Raw genomic sequence first — 21,529 nt, forward strand, 5'->3', positions numbered from 1 at the left:
TGAACTGTTTCAAAGGTCAGACAGGAAATAACATTATATGTGTACAGAATGATCAAATCTGACAAGGGGTGTATCATTAAATCCTGACACATGGACAGTAGCTTCAACACATCCAATTCATGTTGCTTTCTTTCCTGCATACTTGTATTCACATCTTTCAGTTCAAATTCTTGTACATAATAATCTGGAGACGAAGCTTCACTTTTGTTTAACTTTTTCAAGCTACAGTATATAGAAGTTTTACAATTTCAAATCACTACTGCCACCTGTGGCCGAAAACAAACTGCACTCGTACGTGCACGACCTCATTACTGAAGACTTGTTTTCAGAGGTAAGATGTTTTATAATGTTATACAAAGCTGGCCACTTCACGGAATGAGACTCTCGATCCCCACTAAACAATTGATGTCCACGGCACGTGCAGATCATATTGCTTTGGAAAGAACAGCTAAGGTATATGATTAAACCTTTGAAAACTCTGTGTACCATCTTTCTTTGTAAATATCTCATGTTTCAATGTGGGCACATGCGGCTTTTAGTCAGGTGCGGCTTATGTATGTCCAAAAGATTTTTCCTTTAGAAATCTACTGGGTGCGGCTTATAATCAGGTTTACCTTATAGCACAGCAATTACTGTATATATAATCTGTTAAAAATGACCTTGCAAAATTAGTAGTGTTGTTCCGATACAGATACTGGTATCGGCAGAGGTGCCGATACTGCATAAAAACAGTGGTATCGGTATCGGTGACTACTCACAAGTAACATGCTGATACCATTAATTCCAACATTAATATAAGATTTTGGATGCAGCATCTTGTGTATTGCTGGTGCACGACATTCACTGATATGTGACATGTTCACTGCATGCCGATCTAAGATATCCTATTGGCCCTTGAATGCTCTGAACCAATGGCAGGACAGCTTTTTCATGTTGAGGGAAAAAAAAACGTACGTATCGGTATGGTATCGGCATCGATATCAGGAGCCAAAAAAACGGTATCGGAACAACACTACAAAATAGTGAAACAATATTATATAATAATTATGTGTCATGACTTCTGGAATCCAAATAAAATTAATGGTTATGAGTCAGTGGTTAATGTTGAGACAGACAACTTCAATTGAATTAAAACATCAGACTGTCCCTGTGTGCCCAAATCCTCTCAGCCTGACATTATACAACATCCAGTTATAATAAAAGAGAACAGCGTTAGCTTCCATGTCTTCTTGTGGCTAGATCTTATTACTCTAATAGGCGCTCGGCAGAATGATGGAGTGCCAGATAGCTCCATTACAGTGCTGACACAATTTCCGGACCCTGCTTGGGCAGACGGAGGAAGCCGAATGGGGAAGGTGATTAAAGACTTCCACCTGCTCTGATGGAAAAATATCAGCATCCCAACCAAGTATGAGAAGCTCACATACTGAGTACACTAACTCACAGATTTCGCACCCCAACACTGCAATTGATATACCTTCTGTTTGTACATCCTTGGACTGCTGACTTAACAAGAGCCAAAGATCCAATGGAGGGTTTGTTGTTGCTGCAGTGTGTCCCTTTGAGATGAGTTTATATCAAATCTGTGAAGACAGGCCTATGAACAGGTCTAATAGTCCAGTGGCAGGCTGAAGGAAGTACAGTAAATGTACTGAATGGCTATCACAGCTTTGCTTGTAACAAGGCCCAGTGGATCACTCGGTACCAGACGGGATAAGCATTCGTCGAAATCGAAATCTTCAACATGCACTCATGTGCAACACCACAAAAAGTAACTCTTTTGTTTCCAGTAATGTTATTCAATCCACACACTAGTGAAGGGTGGTCCTGTCATGTTTTGATTGATATGCAGTAATTGAACCAATATGACATAAATTGGTAGCTAATTAAAGAATTTATACGTTGTGAGAGAGGTGAGAGTAGAGCTGAGGATCTATCTATCTATCTACAGAATAATGTTTTTACATTTTAAAGATGCTCAATGTACAATGTTTTCTCCATCTGCTGTACAGGGGTATCACATCCATCCATTTTGTTTGTTACTTTCTTTCAATCATAGTGGAAGTATAGGCAAAATGAGAAGCAACAACAGAGAACAGTCAAATTCAGCTCATGTAAACTGTATGCCAGGAAAATGATTATGAGATATCGTTACTTAAGCAATGTAATTTTTGAGCCCCCGAATTAACTAAATGCTGACTTGGAGGCAGTCACAAGAAGGAGTCATGCTATATCACCACTTTTCCCATGTGCGTCTTGCGTCTGGGTCATTTCAGGACACTAACAATTGTTTGGTACTGGCCTGTCCCAGGGCAGATATCCAGGTTTGCTGTCTCAAATTATCTAAAAATTATCAGAAAATAGATTTCTTTTATATAACTCAGTGCTTGTCTGTCCACTCGCACTTCCAACTCCATCACTTCAAACTGCTGTCTCTCAAATGGTTCATGATGAAAACCATCAGAGCTGACTAAAAGTCAAAACCCTCTTTTAAAAATGGGTAGGTTCAAAATAGAGGTGCTTAGTAGTGTTGTTCCAATATCGATACTGGTATCGGCAGAGGTGCCGATACTGCATTGAAAACAGTGGTATCGGTATCGGTGAGTACTCACAAGTAACATGCCGATACTATTAATTCCAACGCTATTATAGGATTTTGGATGCAGCATCTTGTGTGTTGCTCGTGCACGACATTCACTGATATGTGACATGTTCACTGCATGCCGATCTAAGATATCCTATTGGCCCTTGAATGCTCTGAACCAATAGCAGGACAGCTTTTTCATGTTGAGGGAAAAAAACAACTTAAGTATCGGTATCAGCCGATACTGGTAAGCTGGGTATCGGTATCGGGGGCCAAAAAACGGTATCGGAACAACACTAGTGCTTAGGCTTGGTTTAATTAACAGAAACCTCCCAGAAATCAACAAAACCTAAATATTCTGTCTCTAAGTGGTTCTGCTATTGAATACCTGAGAAAATGACTTGACAGTTCACTTCTAATTGATTTTTTCAATTAGTTAAAAATAATAAATAAAATAAGAAACCAAATCTCATACTAAATTACCTACCAAAGAGTTCACACAGAAAATGTACAGTTGGGTTTAGTTATTTTTTCAACTCTGGTCACTGTATGGTGTATACTATGAGAATACCCTCATGATAACTTTTTTCTTTTCCAACCATTTCCTTTGCTTCAAAAATTGAATGGCATTTTGAAACTGAGTTTTGGGTTCTGTACGTGTCATTGGTTGGCCATGATGTTGAATCACTTAAAGACGGTAAACTTCCTGTCATAATATTCTGTCTCTGTCAATGTAATCCACTCAAAGGACCATTTCAGAATACTGGAGCCAGTCACAGGAAACCGAATTTAAACATTATGTTAGCATTTACATTGAGGAAGGAGGAAATCCCACCCTGACGATTATTGCTGCAAGTAGCATTGCATTTGCAAGATCATGTATTCAACACGAAGTAATGAGGTATGCACATGTGAGTTCACCTCTCAAATGATTTTACATGTCACTCATTTTTAGACTAACTGTAAGTGATGTTAACTGTAAAATACTCAAAACGAGTACCGATACCGGGTATCGGTATTGGGCAGATACCAGCCTTTTTTCAAGTACAAACGACCGATGCCGGGGGTGGGGTGGAAGATATCCAGTGAGTGCTCCTTGCCTGTAGCTGGCGCTACCCTGCAGCAGTTTAACATGAAGGCAAATCATGAGTCACTTCCTGTTTTGACAACACCCACGAGTATGTTTGCGTTTTTCACCAAAACTTCACCAGTTTGGAAATACTTCAAAATTGACGAGGACGAACCACACATTGCAGAACGTGAACTTTGCGGCACAAGAGGAAGAGTGGATCGTTCAATAACTTGCTCAAAACACCTCAAGACTAAATATTTATTACAAGTGAATCCTAAACTAAAAGAGCATTTTTGTGTTTTATTTTGAGCGTTAACACTATTGAAGAGTGACTGTGACGTTTTTTGTCAAAATTAAAGGAAATTTTTGTTTAAAAATATCTTTTAGTGATTTTTTATTTATTTATTTAATTGATCAAAATGTACAACTGGTATCGGTACTTGGTAGCGGTATCGGTGTGTACTGAACGTCTGAGTATCGGTGTCTGTCTGAAAAAAAGTGGTATCGAACATCCCTACTCAAAACATATGCTGAACAACTACATGGAGGGTGTGAAACCATATTTAACATAAAAAAATCAAAACTACTACATCAATTAGTGATGACGCTGTCTCCAATATTCAACAGCATCCTTTACACATCAGCACTTGTTATCATAATTTTTCCTGTCATCTGTCCTGAGGTTTTTGATTTGTTTTGTTGCCCCAGGCCATCGAAATGTTGTGTCTTGAAAATAACATGTCTAATCATTTAGTGTGCAGAAAAACTTACACAAGCACTCTGATCTGATCATCGGTGCTTTAACAAAAGATAGAACACCAATGCCTGGCAGACTGATATTATGGAGCAATCAGAGTAGATGATGCAAAAATGATCTTCAAGACCAGTGTACCATCACATTCATTTTAGCTGCTATTTTAAAGTTAGTATTTAATTAATCCACATTGAAAAACATCCAACACACACCAAAACAGCATGAGAAAGTGCCACAACTTCAGCAAAGGGGGAATACCCAAAAAGCACCAGTCAACACTTGCCTACGTCTAATCATCTTGCCTATGTGGAAATTCAGGGCATGCACTTCAGGAGTGACTAGCATTAATCATCTGATGAAATATCTGAATCACTTCGGGTATTTTGAACCTCACGGCAGACGGTATCTGTCATTTATGTCAGTTCATCTAAATTAGGCTGTTTTGAGTTCACGTGTAAAGTAAAATACACAACATGGGCTTCAAGACTTTTTGGATGGCCAAAGAAGTTCATTTGTGAACTATTTAACCCCTTTTTCCAAAAATTCCCACTTTAGCAAATTGGTACACTTTCTATAGGAAAATGCACAAATTAATGCATATTTTACCTCCACGTTTTTGACTGATTCAACTCCAAACTGTTCAGTTTTTTAAAGGAATATATTCATCACATTCTCTAATTTCCCACATTTTAACAATGCAGTTCCAAAATCAAGAAATTTTTGTCACATTGACCAATTTAAACCATTCCAATTTCAGATTCAGACTCATTGAGGACATACTGAGAGCTATTATTCGGATTACCTAAATGTCTACATTCTTCAGAATTGTATTCAGTTTGTTATATATATTATAAATGGATTAATGGGTTGCTCCCTCTAAATTGTGGGTCAGTCTGTTGGTGAAATTGAGGAAAATGATCATTAAATTAAAAACTACCTAACGACAATGAAGGTGATTTATTTTTCTTTTAAAACCACTTCATAAGTTTTTTTTTTTCAATATAATACGGAGACAATGCCACCAGCATGATCATTCATTAAACAACGGATCTAAGGTTGTGGTTTAGCTGCAATTAATTGAATTGATCCACTTCAGACACTAGTTAATTGCACTTTCAATTCTGCTCCTATGTTTTAGGAAGTAGAGAAATGGATCAAAACTGAAGCCATATAGTGATGACAAAAGTACACACACTCTCTAACATACAGTATATTAAAAAAAATAATAATAATTAAAAAAAAAAAAAAAAAAGATACCCGTGACTATGGACTATAGATGCACAGTAAGAAATGTTAAATACTGAGCCTAATATGTATCTGGGTTATGCTTAAGTGCAGGTGTTAGTGTTTTGCTTCACCTGCCCTTCTATGAAATGTGAATTATGGTAATTATTCTGTCAAATGTGGCAGTTAAACACTTTGTGGCATCACATTTACATCTTAAAAGGATAAATGACTACAAAGTACGCCCGTCCCTCAGGGTACATAGTTGCCTAGTCAAACACAATCAACCCATTATTAGACTGCAGATATGAACCTGCATAACTTCCAGGATTTAAATCCTCGTAATTCTGAAAAGTTTTATCAACATAATTTTTAATGCGGGTGACATATTTGATGGTCTGTGATTAACTGGTGACTGTATACTGCCACCAGACTTGCTCAACAATCTCCTTTCAATTATGAATAGAAAACAGAAGGTGAGGAGACGTACATCTGTGTTGCACTGCATTTCGCTTCTATTCCCACAATGTTCACAACCACAATGTGCAACTGACTCCACACATACGCATAACCAGACCAATGATTCCGCCTGCCACATACTACGAGTGTATTATTATGAGTTAATGGGCCGCAGATTATGGCTCTGCGGTACACCAAGAAGTATCATTTCATCATGTCATTGGATGCAGATGCCCGGACATGCAGCTGGCATTATACTGGCAATGACATCATATGCTCACTAATCTCGAGGAGAACTGTGTGTCGCTGGGTTTTTGATCTGGTTTGTCTTGGCTTACTGCCCTTCATTTCAAAGTCAAATGTTATTAAGAGTCAGACTTGTCAAAATGTGTTTAAATCATGATAAAAATCATAGTTATTTACTTGAATTCCTAAAGAGAAAAAGTCTTAATATTTGAAAGCTGTACTTGAATATATATATATATATATATATATATATATATATATATATATATATATTAGGGGTGTTAAAAAAAATCGATTCGGCGATATATCGCGATACTACATTGCGCGATTCTCGAATCGATTCATTTTTTTTTTTTTTTTTTTAAGGATTCACACCTTGAGCATGGAAGAATGTTATATGAACGGAACATTAAGCCTTAATATTTTATTTTAATGCTGTTCAAACATGAAACAGATTACAACCTCTATAAGACTGAAATTTCAGATAAATAAATAATACATTTTCATAAATTTGAATGAAAAAAAATCGCAACAATCGACTTATAAATTCGTATCGGGATTAATCGGTATCGAATCGAATCGTGACCTGTGAATCGTGATACGAATCGAATCGTCAGGTACTAGGCAATTCACACCCCTAATATATATATATATATATATATATATATATATATATATATATATATATATATATATATATACATACATACATACTTTATTATTTTTTTCGAGAGCTGAGAATTGTTCATTCGGCAGTCTTACCGATTCAACATCTTATCATCATTGCTCTCTCTCTCTCTTTTTTTGTGTGCATTTGTGTGCGTGCGTTTAGGTGTGCGTGCTTGTGTACGCGTGCGTGCGTGCGTGCGCGTGCATGCGTGCATGTGAATTCGTGTAAATTTGTACTCATTAGTTCACCTAAAACTGAATAAATTTACCCGGAAACTTGTCTAATATTCTTCTGACAACAGACCTAAAGTGTTATCTCAACCAGTGATTTTGCCAACAATGACAAACTTGTTGTCACTGGCTTGATTTGCAATATAAGCGATTGATAAAGTGTATTATATTCCACCAATCTTAAAGTATCCCATGAGTGTTTTTGATATCCACTAAAAATGAGAGGTCATGGTGTATGCATAGCAGAAAAAAAAAAAAAAAAAGAGACCATGAATATGCCGATCATAAGGTATATGTGGTACAATTATTAACATTTAATTCATTCATGATCATCTCTCGTTGAAAATATGCCTTCAAATGAAAATAAGGGTTACATTAAAAACAAATATTTGTCTATCCACATCAGGGCTCTTGCTAAGATGTCGGAGAGGCTTGAGAAACTTCACAGACTCATTCCAGACAGATTGAAAAATTGGAGCTGATTTATGTTCTTGCTGATAACGCAAGCTGTTGTACAGTGTTGTCAAATCAAAGCTGCTTTGACACCGCGATGGCTGCGATATATCACCAGCAATGGAATTTTGCTTCAAGAGTTCACATGTAAATGGTTGTACAGTAATTACCTTTAATGATCCAGAGTGAAAAGTGACTGATTTATTACTCTCAAAAGGCTTCTTGTTCTCCTTTTGTTTATCATTTTAAATTATCTGCCGGTTTATCAAGCTAAAATAATATGGCTCATTTGTATTTTGCTATTTGTGTACTATATGCAGACCCGAGGTGACTTTTTTTTTTTTTTAAACATTCATTTATTTTATCATAGTAGCTATTTTTGTGATTGAAAAAAAAAATAAAAATAAATCTTCAATAGCCTAACATGCCGCTAAGTAAGTTCAAGTGTGTGTGTTTGCGTGCATGGGCCCTGCTGACTTTCCTCTAGTGTCCCCTTAACCCTATTACGCCAAACCTATCATATTAAATACAAGATATTTTGAGCCCTCTATTTCATGAGTCTATATTTTTCCCATTAAAACCCTGATGTATATGATCTGATACATGCGTTGCACGGTTAATCCAATAGAGGGCAGAATCACTCAACTGATGGCTTTTCCAGCGACCTTGCATGATCGCCCCAATTATTAATAGTGGGAAATGTTCTTTCTGGTTTTTGAAAATACTCATATTGTTTGTTTATTATGACATTTTTGACAGTTATAAATGTACAGCACACCCTCTAAGGACTCCAAAAAGGGTGGGTACTCTGAAGTGCTGTTTGGTGCATATGCACAAACAACAGTCAGCACCCGTCCCCCCGCCCAAAGGCGGAGGGAGGCTACCCCCTCGTCCACCGGGATAAACCCCAACATAGAGGCGCCAAGCCGGGAGGTAATAAGTATGCCCACACCTGCTTTGCGCCTCTCACCATGGGCAACCCAGAGTGGAAGAGAGTCCAACCCCTCTCGAGCGGATTGGTAGCAAAACCCAAGCTGTGCATGGAGGTGAGCCCGACTATATCTAGTCGGAATTTCTCAGCCTCACACACCAGCTCGGGCTCCTTCCCTGCCAGAGAGGTGACATTCCATGTTCCCAGAGCTAGTTTCAGTAGCCGGAGGTCAGACCGCCAAGGCCCCATCTTTGGCTGCCGCCCAGCTTACTATACACCCGACTCCTTTGGCCCCCCTCACAGGTGGTGAGCCCATGAGTGACCCACGTTGCCTTTTCGGGCTGTGCCCGGCCGGGCCCCATGGGTGCAGGCCCGGCCACCAGACGCTCGCCTTCGAGCCCCGCCGCCAGGCCTGGCTCCAGAGGTATGATAAGGTGATGCCTCACGGAGGGGAAGGCAGTAGACTACTGTTAAAAATAGAGCAAGACTCCTCCGCATACGGCGACTCAGTCGAGTTGTTATTGTTGTTTTTTTTGTCACTCCTCCAAGTAGTATTCAACATTTGCCATAAGGGCTATTATACTCCAGTTTTCCACCACTAAATGTGCAAAACCGAGCCAAATTGACCCAGTTGGCCACAATGCACAGCATGGAGGTTCATCTTTGTTTCATGATCAGTCAGTGAAACTTTTCTACCAGAATATTGTGGGTTTGCCTCGGCACTTTCAATTAATTCCAAATTGGCCTCGCTGTGTTGCATTTAGTGTTGTTCCGATACCGATACTGGTATCGGCAGAGGTGCCGATACTGCATTAAAACAGTGGTATCGGTATCGGTGAGTACTCACAAGTAACATGCCGATACCATTAATTCCAATGCTAATATAAGATTTTGGATGCAGCATCTTGTGTCTTGCTGGTGTACAACATTCACTCATATGTGACATGTTCACTGCAAGCCGATCTAAGATATCCTATTGGCCCTTGAATGCTCTGAACCAATAGCAGGACAGCTTTTTCACGTTGAGGAAAAAAAAAAACTTAAGTATCGGTATGGTATCGGTATCAGCCGATACTGGAAAGCTGAGAATCGGTATTGGGGCCCAAAAAATGCTATCAGAACAACACTAGTTGCATTCTCTGTACTTTAGTTCATGAAGTCTTCTGCCAAATGCTGCACATTCACTTTTGTCCTCCTGAGGTTGTTGCTGATGTCACCAACAGTTGTTTGAGGTATTTCTTAAAGTTTACAAAATATTATGCTTTCAGATTGTGCTATTTTCCTTGGTAAAACTGTTTGTTACATTAGTACACTAATTGTTTCTTTTTCTGGGTTTCCAATTGGATGTAAAGAACTGCTATAGCAAAATGTTTGCACAATGGCTCAGATTCTGATTCTATTTCTAATCTTCATTCAGCTTCACAAATGATTGTTTTCAAATTGGTCACATCTGTAACTATAAAACTAATTTCTAGGCAAAACCAGGAGAGAACCACCACTATTTCCTGTGTGAGCCATGTTGAAGTTTTCAGTTTGTTTATACATTCATTCTTTGCCATTTTGGCATCTATCAACATTGCCATGTAATTTCTGGAATTGTGCTGGCTTGTGAAAAATGTTTATTTATATTGACAAATTATCACTCACCAAGATATATCAGGAACAAGACAAAACAACATATTACCCAGTATTACATAACCATCAGGCTGCAGTTACACCGAATAAGCTAATGTTCAGTTGAGGACACGACACAGTACTTGTGGGTCTCACTCTATCTTCCATCTATGTAACAAAAAGATGACACTAAAGATGAAATGTGCTGCAAACCAAGCAGCAAAACAAACAGTGTGCTGCTGTGGAATTCAGACGTAACTTACTCAGGCGCCTGGCACCGTGCCAATCTGAGATCAATTTCAGCAGGTCATGAAAGGATTATAGAAGTTCAACACAATGTAAACCCAACAGCATTTGCACTTCTGTCACTCTATCAACAATCCTGAGAAAACAAACGCTTGATGAGAGAGCAAAGCCGCTGGGATGTTGTGTTTAACTCTAAATGGCACATTAAAATCCTTTTATGAGATGTAACACTATGGATTGAATTTGGTGACTCTTTTTATATTTCTATTCCATTATTCAATTATTAATTTACACTCCAAAAAAAGCTGGGACGGGGGGGGGGGGGGGGACAACAAAAGACTGGGAAAGTTGAGAAATACCGAAATGCAAGCAGGTTGATTGGAAACAGGTGAGCGCTTTGCATGGATGCACAAAGCCGAAAGCCAATACTGATTGCCCTTGAGTGACCTTTGATCCCTCAAGCGGCACTGCATTAAAAATCATCGTCATTGTGTCAAGGATATAGCCACATTGGCTCAGGAACACATCAAAAAAACATTGTAACGCAACAGTTCGTTGCAACATTTACAAATGCAAGGTAAAACTCTACCATGCAACGTGAAAGCCAAAACTTGGCCGTCTTTTCTAGGCTCAAGCTCATAAAAAAAAAAAAAAAAAAAAAAGTGGGCTGTGGTCTAATGAGTTTCAAATTGTTTTGGGAAATCCTGAATGTCATGTCCTCTAAGCCAAAGAGGAAAAAATACCACCCGGATAGTTATCAGTGCAAAGCTCAAAAGCCAAAATGATGGCGTGGAAGGGTGATGGTGCCCCTGGCATGGGTAACTTGCACATCTGTGAAGCCGCCATTAATGCTGAAAGGTACATTGTGGTTTTGGAGCAACAAATGCTGTCATCAAAGCAACATCTTTCAGGAAAGTCCCTGATTATTTCAGTAAAACTTTCCAAGCCACATTCTGAATGCTTGAAGCCTGGCTTTGGAGTAATAGAGAGTGAGCACAAATTTGGCCTGCCAGCAGTCCAGACACTGCACTGTAGAGCAACTAAGTTTTATATCGACCAAGAATCGGAAGTAATTCCACCTGCAAATATTTGACTATTGGTGTCCTCAGTTCAACAGACAATAAGTTTTTAAATCACAACACATGTAAGAGAACCTCAATTTGATCAATTGTTCTAAGAATACAGCAAATATGTTTAATAAATGGAAAGCTAAGATAATAAAATGTAGATGCTTGGTTATATAAAAAAAAACAAAAAAACTACACTATGTATTTGCTGAGTTACTTTGAATGTCATTAAAAATAGTTACTTTCAGTCCATAATTAATTAAGTTAAACACAACATACAGTACAGCATTTCATTTGCATGGCAAAGCATTTAAACAAGTCGTTTAATTTCATTTATTGAGGCTTTTCTTACCTGTGTGCAGCATGCCGGAGCCAGACTCTCCTCCAAAATCAAACAAGGTTGAGACATCTTCGGGGGTGCCTGTACACATGTTAATGAGCCCGAGGAGGCAAAGTGTCCACTGAGACCACCAGCACAACATGTCTTTCGTGTATTACGGTGCCAACATGCGTTGTGGATACAAACGTGTGGTTGTCACTAATTTAAAACAAAGTCACTGGTCATTTCCACCTGTCCACTTCTTTCTTTCTTTCTCCCCCCTACAGCCGGCATCTGTTTTCTTCTCCCGTGACATTGAATCACGGAGCCAGAAAAGACCCTCCCATGCTCCCAATTGTGGCCAATCAGAGCGCTACATTTCTCCGCCAATTTTACTATAGGCCAATTCTGAAAATTTGCCAACAATAATAATCCTTTTGAGATAGGCTACTTCCGGGTGGTAGACCACAAGCTCTTGCTGGGAAAATGAAGAGGTCCAGCTGTCAACTTTTGAGGCAGCAGAGATGGCAGAGGTTCTCTCACTACTTCAGATACGTTTAAAAATAAATAAAATAAAAAAAAAACATCAGGCAAAAGAAGTGCTGATTCAACACCGTGTGAGAAACAAGTGCTGTAAATAATTACAGACTCTGAAATTATCTTAGTCCAAATATAACATTTTATTTTAGTAACATTCAGAAGACATTCCTGCACACAATTAAATGCTCATGCTGGAAGAAAAAACATGTCACATGTTTAACTAGTAGATTTCTTTAAAAAGCAAAAAAAAACGAAAAAACAAAACAAAAGACAACACTATCCACAACAAATAATAAAATAAGCACTGATGCTAATTGCTGATTTGTCGGTCAATGCCTGTTTGTATTTTTAAAAAAACTATATTTCGTTTTTTTATCTGCATGAAAATGTAATCAGATTCTCTTGACGAGGGAGAGAAGTGTCATATTTTACATGGGAATACAGGTCTGACCCGCGAAGGTAAATCATGTGCCTCGACAGGTTTATTTCAAATGGCCTTCAATGGTAACGACAGAGATAAGATTTTGCAAGCATTTTTTTTAAACATTTTTTGAACAACATTTTATTGGCGCCTGATTTAAAAATGTTTTATCCATCAATTTTTCATCTATATGTGAAAATATACGGCAATAATCCATGGGTTTATAGTCATAACGGCCCACCGAGGAGGGACATCATAACTATGTGGGTTGCGACATAAATTAGTTTGACACCTGTTGTGATAAGTTAATAAATGAGAGCGAGGAACATGATCAAAGTCTTCATTGACATTTATTAGGCACGAGATGCTGAAATTGTAATCTTACGAACACTCGCATTGGCTGCAGCAACTGAAAGTTGAATGTAAATAAACAACTACAACTACTAACAAGTGACCTCACGTTCCCTGTAATGTTCAATGGAACAAATGGTTTGATTCTCCTGTACCATTCGGTCCTCTTTCTCACTCTGCTTCACTTGGGCGCCGTCGCTCTTTGGGGATTCTTTGGATGTCGGCTGGCTCCATGTTAGCGGTAACTTGGCAAGGTCGTAGTTCATTGTGAGGGTAGGTGAAGTGTCGCAAATCAGAGGGGGGGTAAAAAGACCAATCGTGTAAGCTACACTGCGTAACATACTACAACACAAATTGGACCAAATAAATATAGTATATAAATAAAACAAAAAAAAACATTTGCAAATTTGCAAAAAATACAATAAAGGAAAAAGTAACAGGAAAATAAAGAGAAAATGAGTCAGTTTCTGGATGCTGTCTCAGCACTCTGAAGTGACTCTCCTAGCTAGCTAGCAAGCTAGCTAGCATTGGATTAAAGTTAAAAGTGTTCCCATAACTTAGCTAACATTACAAACTAACTTATCTAAATAATGTTAAATTAACAAATGATAACTAATGAAATTATAAACCTGAAACCTATATATTTTTTTTTCTTTTCATAATAGACCAAGAATTTTTGAATGCCAAAAGCTAGTAGTATTTAGGTTTGGCAATAGCCACAACACACAAGCCACAAGTCATTCTTGTAAGGAAAAGTTCAAAACAATTCTCTCATTTAAATATGGCCACTGATCGGGAATAGCTTAATTAATTTTCTGAATCTGCTCCTTTTTTTCCATCCCTCCATTTTGCTGATGTTCCTATTTTTTTCTTGCCATATACAATCTTAATCACAATTTCCAAGGCTATTGCTTTGAAGTAACAAGCCTACTTTGACAAACTTAACGAGTTGAAAGTACGGATATATGTTATAAATGTAGGGAGTAAAAGTCATCAGAAAAATAAATGCTCAAGTACAAATACCAGATAAATCTACTTAGAGATGGTTCAAAGACAAATACTATTTTGGGCTTGCGCCACAAGACTTCTGATTTATCTGTTGAATTAATTAGCCAATCCCTTAGTGGTCATCTTAACTATGTCTGAATGTCCAACATGTTTTTGAATCAACTTACCTGTTGAAATGTCAATTATCGCTGTCATTGAGTCTCCCTTCCACGCCTCACATTGCATCTTCTTTTTTGAATAACGCATTCAAACTACTATTGTGGACAAGAAGGCAAGTCATTAATTTCTTTGTAAATATGTGACTTACAATACTATGAATTTCTAGGTGTATTTTCTGAAATCTTTGAATTCTTATTTTACAGCATCAAGGACATTAACCATTACAGGTTCCCTTGGTGTTTCAATCACACTCCCTTTTGATAAGATGTGTGACGTCATCTTTAGGAATGTAAGAAAACAATTTCATAATCATTCTTCTTTATTCAATGATTTATACTCATACAAAAATCGGTACAGTTAGGCTGACTGTGCAGGAGACAGTCGAGTAACAGATCAGGCAGCGAAGGATTGAGACACTTAAGAACCACTCTGCAAGAACATTTCCACTTTTTTTTGAGGGGGGACTGGTGGAAATTTTGTGACTGTTATTCAAGTTCATTAAATTTACACACTGGTTGTGTAAAAGCATCATAAATACAACAGGCAAAATATCAAAGTCATGGATGTAGTAAGTCAAACAACGTTTTTTTTTTTTTCCTTTCTTTTTTGTGTGTGTGTGTGTACATGCACATTTCTTTTAAGGACATGCAAACAGGAAATGTCCAATGGGGAAGCCATAATAAATGACGACAGAAGACATTTGGCACCCTGTTCACATTTCAAGTTGAAATTATCTATTTTTGAAGCATAAATTCAACACATTCCTGGAGCCAAACTGGGTGATGGTCAATCTTTGTGAGAATGAGACAAGCGTTACCCACACAGCCACACTCTTAACACAGTTAGGAATGATAAACAGAGTGTATGAGAATGGATTCTGATTGCGACAGTGAATGCTTAACCTGATGAGCCTGGGTCAGTCGCTCATGCATTGGTGGAAGAGTCATACTTGGGTAACGTAGTAAGGTCTTGTTGTCATAGATACTTATCCCTTGCATGTTGGCTAATTATTTGCTCTTACACTTGACTTTTCCTTAAGTGACTTTCCATGTGTCTGATATACCCTGAGATATGGGTGGTGTTTCTAGACCAGACGCAGTGTACTGCATGCAGGGCTGCCTCTACCTAAAATAATTTTGTTCCAGGGGATGTATAAATAAATTTGACTTGAATGTGGATATGCACATTCATTGCATATAAGCGCTCTCATGAGGTGCTCAACTTAGCACCGTTTGCTTAAGTAAAGAGAATGCTAATGACAAGCCTCAATAACTGACTTGACGTGTCATCCAAACGATACCACAAGGTATGTTGTTGAAATAAAACTTACTTTGTGTCTTAAACCTACTACTGTCACCGGTCTCTGTCTAGATTAAAGATCACCCCCATGGACATGTGTTGAATACGTTTTAAATAGTGAAGCAAGCAATTTATGATAGTAAAATATAGTCAATAATAAGCAACATTTTGCTTAGGGCTCCAATTTGGTCTGGTGTGGCTCGGACTTTATGTAAACATGACAGGAAAGAAAGTGGAACAGATAAAACCATCATCCAATTGTTATATACCCACAATGAGAACAGTCATTGCAAGGCAATGATAAGAGAAATTTGCAGGTGTGCATGCATACAACATAATCAGCCCACAGCGACGCAGTAAAGCCCAATTCACACTGGCTGCGGAACTGACGCGGTGCGTTTTCCGTACGGACGCCGCAAGGACTGCAAATCACACCGCGTGCGTTGCGCGTCCAGAAATCTACTCCCAACAGACCACAAGATCACGTGGGGTTCACGCTGGAGAGTTGCGTTCACCCAATAACAACCGTGTATATAGAGTCCTATTTGTAAACAATAGCCACGCTTGCCTGTTGTCACATCGATATGCTTTTTGGACTTCTACCATGGCTGTTATACCATGGGTAAGTATGTTTTGTGTTTAGTGTCATTTGTCCTGTGTAATTTATTCTGAGCTCATTTTTTTTGTCTTAAATGTCCGAATGATGTCATGCTATGTAGCTAGCTAGCTTTCCTCCCCCAAAAAACGAGCTCGCTAACGGTTTTATTTTTAAATATACCGGATTTACTTCGATGCGAGACGCCCGATTCCCTGTCCGGCTCGTATAATTTCTTCAGCTTCATGAAAATTCGCATGCGGCCACCTGAAGAAATAGAACGCTTGCGGAAACCTTCCGCATCGCCACAGTCGTTCCGCACCGAAGCTGGTGTGAATTGACACGTAGACTTGAATGTGTTCTATCCTTGTATGGAGTCCGTATGGAGAACGCACCGCGTCCGCTCCGCAGCCAGTGTGAATTGGGCTTATAAACCTTCTTTAGAAAGAATTTGGAAAACATTTTATCTGTGAAGACACCAGATTTTACAACATAGTTAGATTGGGGGATATGTCTGAAAATGCCCACAGACTGTATATTTTAAAAATCAAACCAGAGAAGGAAAAGAGTAAGGAAACCCAAAACATTTCGGGTAAATCTACACCACAAAACAAAATGGTGTTGACCTGTGGAATGCAAACATTTAATTGCAGAGTGAACCAGGAAGAAATAGGTCTTATACATAATTATCAATCCATCAATTTAATACAGCGCTTATCCTTATTAGGTTAGAAGCATGAGTTGGTCTGGTCACATGCTCTCTTCAATTAAACTAACAGGCATGTTTATGGGATGTGGGATGAGTGCTCACAGAAAACCCACGGAAGCACCTAAAGAACACACGCTCCACACAGAAGGGAGCGGAATGTATTCAGTGCAGCAAATTAAAGTCAACGCAATTTAATTTGTTTGCATTGTTTAAAGTCTAGCCTTATCACCAAACTATTTGTTGGGTATTTTGCTGACCAATGATGGGAAACTTACTGACGGACACCCCTTTCGCTCCGCCTTTGCCGTGTCAGCTCTGAGCAGAGCTGAGGAAAAACTACCCTTCTTCTAAATGAAAAAAAGTTTGACCATCACCAGTCAAACTGGTGACCTACCTGTGTTTGTGTTGGCCACTAACTAATTGTCGGCTCTCGTCCCGTTGTGGTTCAACAGGTTTCCTGATGAACTGGCTACCAATTCCAGCTGTGGTGTTTAGGGCAAGCTCCGTCCAATAATTTTGTATTTCCTGTCTGCTTCGTTGTCACAAGTTACATCAAAATTGTATAACTGCATAACTGTTCAATTATTCAATAAACACATGAAACAAAACAGCAATTGAGAGAATTGTAAACAAGACGTTTTATTTCACATGTTTATTGAAGAATTGAACAATGTTGATGTGGCTTATGATGAATTTGCAGACAAGAAGTGCAAAATTACTGGACTCACATTGTCCTAACGACCACAGGCTGAATCAGGAGCCAGTTAATCTCGAAGCTAATTGAACCTTAACCGGTCCCACAGACCTCCCCGACATCGTCCTTTATTGTTCTTACCTCACCAATCATCACTTCAAGTGTGTGGGTTTGTTTTTTGGTTATTGTTTTTTACTTTATTTGTCTGTAGATTAGCTTTGTGCCGTCACTGCGTGTGACATAGTCATACGTTCTTGAAGCCGATTGGCTGTCGATGATGCAACGGTCCTAAAATAGTAGTGACTAACTGTAGTTTATCGATGACGGAAACACTGTCAAAATAACGATGGCGGATTGACGAACTGCCGAGTGCAGTTTTGGTTCATCTTGACTAATGGCGAAAGACGGACCGGCAAAATTTACTGATGCACCCACCACTGGTTCTAAATAATGCAAAGGGCTACCCGTTTGATCCACACTTCTGAAATAACACATTTGCTCAAATTATATGTTAAAATATTCTCAAAAGTATCAAAAAGGTAGAAAAAAAGATAAATATCAATATGTGACCATTTTTCTTTATAAATCACTGCAATACACCTCGTAAATCCTCGGGTCCCATCACTGGTGTCTTATTTCTAAATATGCATGTGGGCTATTCATGTGGTACTTAGAGCGCACCTGATGTCCGTGGATATTATGCTAGTGACCCCTGCGTTAAGTCCACATTCCACTGAGGCGCGACCTTTTGCGATGCTAGCGCATGTTGACTCACATCAGTTAGCTCCAGGTTGAAACGTTCTCTAAACAGTTTTAATGGTTCTCTATAGGTTTTAAGGTTTAACGGCAAAACTCTAGGCATACATTTAGCGAACATTTGCGAACCTTGAATGAACCCTGACGAGAGCGCATATTTGCTACTTTCACTTCCTTCACCAACATTCGCACATATTTGCCCTCTCAGTAGGATATGGTCTTTAGAGTTATAGTCGTTAGTTATACACTGTGACTTAAAGAGCAATTGTTTAGTTGTACCGATTGTGTGGAAGCATTTCTCCATTTTTCTCTCTTGTCCATCCTGTTAGCATGATGGAAAGATGTTAAGAAACACATGAGGACATCATCAACAAACCAACAAAAGCTTCTCCTCTTCGAACCAGACCAAACAAAAAACAGTTATGTGCATCTTTGAATAGAATTAGTTCTGCTGGAGGACATTTGCTTCTGATTTGAGTTACATTTTGATGTTTTAAAATGGCACTTTTGTCCCTTTACAGACGGTTTCTTACCAATGGACTGGCAGTGTGTTCAATGAAAAAGGCAAATGCTCAGCACACACCCTTAAATAAAGCACAGACACAATTTTGACATGTTCAAGACCTCGGCATGCACTACATTGTTGACTTTGGATCTTTAATTTGGATTCACCAACTACAAGACTCAGTATATCAAAATGGGTTTTTTTTTCTTGATTTTTTTCGTTTTTATCGAGACCATTACGACAGATCCAAAAAGCTTTATGTTGTCCAGTATTCCTGTGCAGTACTTACATGCTTGACTGTGTCTTCAACACAGACCACCCACTCAAGAAGCCAGACTCTTGCTCACATCTTGTAAAATGAGGCACTTAGTATTCGGCCACATGTTGTTGTAAAATTGTTGTCCAAGTCCCTGCGTGCACCCGAAAACAATTTGAACAAAACTTGACCAAGAAAATGGCTCACGTTTGTTTCTTTTGCCTCAAAAGTGACACTTGCTGATCTTTGCGTTAATCAGAAAAGGTCCAAGAGCTTATCATCTTGGTCAGTGATAACCTTGCGATTCCATCAGATGTTTGGTTCTAGCAAGTTACATCAAAACCTCTGCCCTAAATGTCAAGACAAAGTAAAGCATCCAGGCAGATCAAGAACGAGGCATTTGGATGATTCACAAACATAGCTCTTCCAAAATGTTGGCTTTTAGTCTTCAACACCACTGGCCAAGGCAAAATACTGAAGGGTCTTCAAAATCATTTTGGTGCAAGGGGTTAAAAAAGGGGGTAGAAAAAGTCAGCATTCTGTTTCCTTCCACGGTTCTTTGTGTTGGAAGGATACTGCAATGCACCCCTTTGACAGCACTTTCAACTGGCTAGTTGGCCACTTTCCCTCAATACAAGCTTGCCGGTCTTTGACCAGCTCACGCGACCTGACGAGCAACACAGACAAGCTGCTCCTTCATCAGCGGATACGAAAACCTCTCTGCTGTCCTCGCATGTTAGCACCAGTCCTCATCCTCTCTCTCCCTGAGGCTTCCTGGTCCTCTGCTGTTTGACGCCGAGTTTACCCCAAAGGTGAAGTGGTACCCATTAGGTACCACATCTGCGCGCCCTTGTGTAGCCGCCGCTGTGACGGGCACGGCAGCACTATCATGGGAAGATGAGGTGGTTGCGGAGGCGCCAGCTCTGGCAGAGTGCGACAATACTTGGCTGCTAACAGCATCCTGGAAGTCCTCGGTTTCTTCGATGAGCGCTTGTTGAGAAGCTCCCTGCAGCTGCCGGTCTAAATTTGGCTCGGAGCCAATGCAGGTGACCGGTATCGGGGAGCGGTCATTGTCCCCGTGCAAGCGCTCGTGTTCTGAAAGGCCACGGCTGACACGGGTTTGATGTCCGGCTATAGTGGTGCTGGCAGCAGAGGAGAGAGGAGAGGAGTTTGCAGTCTTGTAGGCCACGGCAGGACGAGGAGTGAGGGGTGTTTGGGGGAGCTGCCTGCGACCACGGCCTGGTGTGCTTGAACCAGAGGGGGCGGGTTTACCCCCAGTGCTACCATGCTGAAAAAATAAAATATCATATTACCGGCCAGCTAAATACCAAATGGTTACTTACATAGTAAGTTTTGACATTTTAATATACCGGTACAGAGCTGGGCAAAACCGTCGCCACATCGGCTCATCATTGATGGACGCCATCTTTTGGCGAGTGCTTCTGCATTTTCAGCCACTGCTTTATGACACGATCACTCAAAATAAATAAATAAATAAATACACGGACTGAAGCAGGTGTACGTCCACCTATCCGGGTCAGTACAGACGGTCCTCGTCAGTCACTATATTTTTATAAAGCTTCTTGTCATAAAGTAACTTGGCAATAGCCAGATTGATAATTGTGATTCACTCAAGAGAATTTTCCACAATATCAATCTGGGATTGCTCCACTCGGGAACGACAGGACATTCTGTACAATACTTCTGATTGGTCGGCATCTTCTGCACGTTTACCTAACTTTTGTTTTGACCAATCTCGGTAAAGGATGGGAATGTCGTCTTTGTTTTGGTCATAGAAAAAAAAAAAAAAGCACGAACATCTTTCCCAGCTAAAAATGCAAACAGCACCTCTCGCTTTTCGTCATTCAACAAGGAGATGGTGAGTAATTCTGCGAGAACAAAATTAATTGCAGCGTCTCTTCGTCCAAGTTAGGTTTGTTTTTTTCCCAATGAGCTTCCTGCTTTCATCACAGCTGCATATCACGCCCCCCCAAACACAATACCGCTTTGGGATTGGTCCGTACAAAAAGTCTACGGAGCACTGAAAATTTGTGGGCTCGGTACAAGATATATTTTCTGGAGTTTGTGAACTCACAAATAGCGTGAGAATTCAGCTCGCGGGGCAAGGTTAGTCATAAATTACTCGCCGAAAATACGGAAGCACTCGTCAACGACAGGCTGATGTGGAGACATTTTTTTTTGCCTTAGTTCTGTAAATATATGTTGCTATATGTCTGTGATTATCATATGATGTTTATACGGGTTGATGTGTCATGTTTTTAAATGGGAGTTGTTTAAAGTTTATAATTACTGTAGTAACATCTATACTATTTCTATTGGCCCGTCTTTAGCGTTTAGACTTAGACT

At 39.3% G+C, this 21,529-nt stretch overlaps 2 protein-coding genes across 10 annotated transcripts in view; both read right to left on the minus strand.

Annotated features, from left to right (window-relative positions):
* Nucleotides 1-12,172, minus strand: part of LOC144002623 (uncharacterized) — an 80,894-nt gene extending 68,722 nt beyond the window's left edge. The window contains exon 1 of the mRNA XM_077498022.1: nucleotides 11,903-12,172. Within this exon, the coding sequence (XP_077354148.1) occupies nucleotides 11,903-12,032 (130 nt within the window). The 5' untranslated portion in view covers nucleotides 12,033-12,172. The remainder of the gene's footprint in view (nucleotides 1-11,902) is intronic.
* Nucleotides 12,173-14,649: 2,477 nt separating this feature from the next.
* The window catches only part of cacna1bb (calcium channel, voltage-dependent, N type, alpha 1B subunit, b), a 179,606-nt gene continuing 172,726 nt past the window's right edge, over nucleotides 14,650-21,529 (minus strand). For all 9 annotated transcript variants that reach the window (XM_077497715.1, XM_077497712.1, XM_077497713.1 and 6 more), the window contains one exon: nucleotides 14,650-20,450. In XM_077497715.1, coding sequence (XP_077353841.1) covers nucleotides 19,899-20,450 — 552 coding nt within the window. In that variant the 3' untranslated portion in view covers nucleotides 14,650-19,898. The remainder of the gene's footprint in view (nucleotides 20,451-21,529) is intronic.

This window comes from Festucalex cinctus, chromosome 15 (assembly GCF_051991245.1).
Source record: "Festucalex cinctus isolate MCC-2025b chromosome 15, RoL_Fcin_1.0, whole genome shotgun sequence".
NCBI lineage: Eukaryota > Metazoa > Chordata > Actinopteri > Syngnathiformes > Syngnathidae > Festucalex > Festucalex cinctus.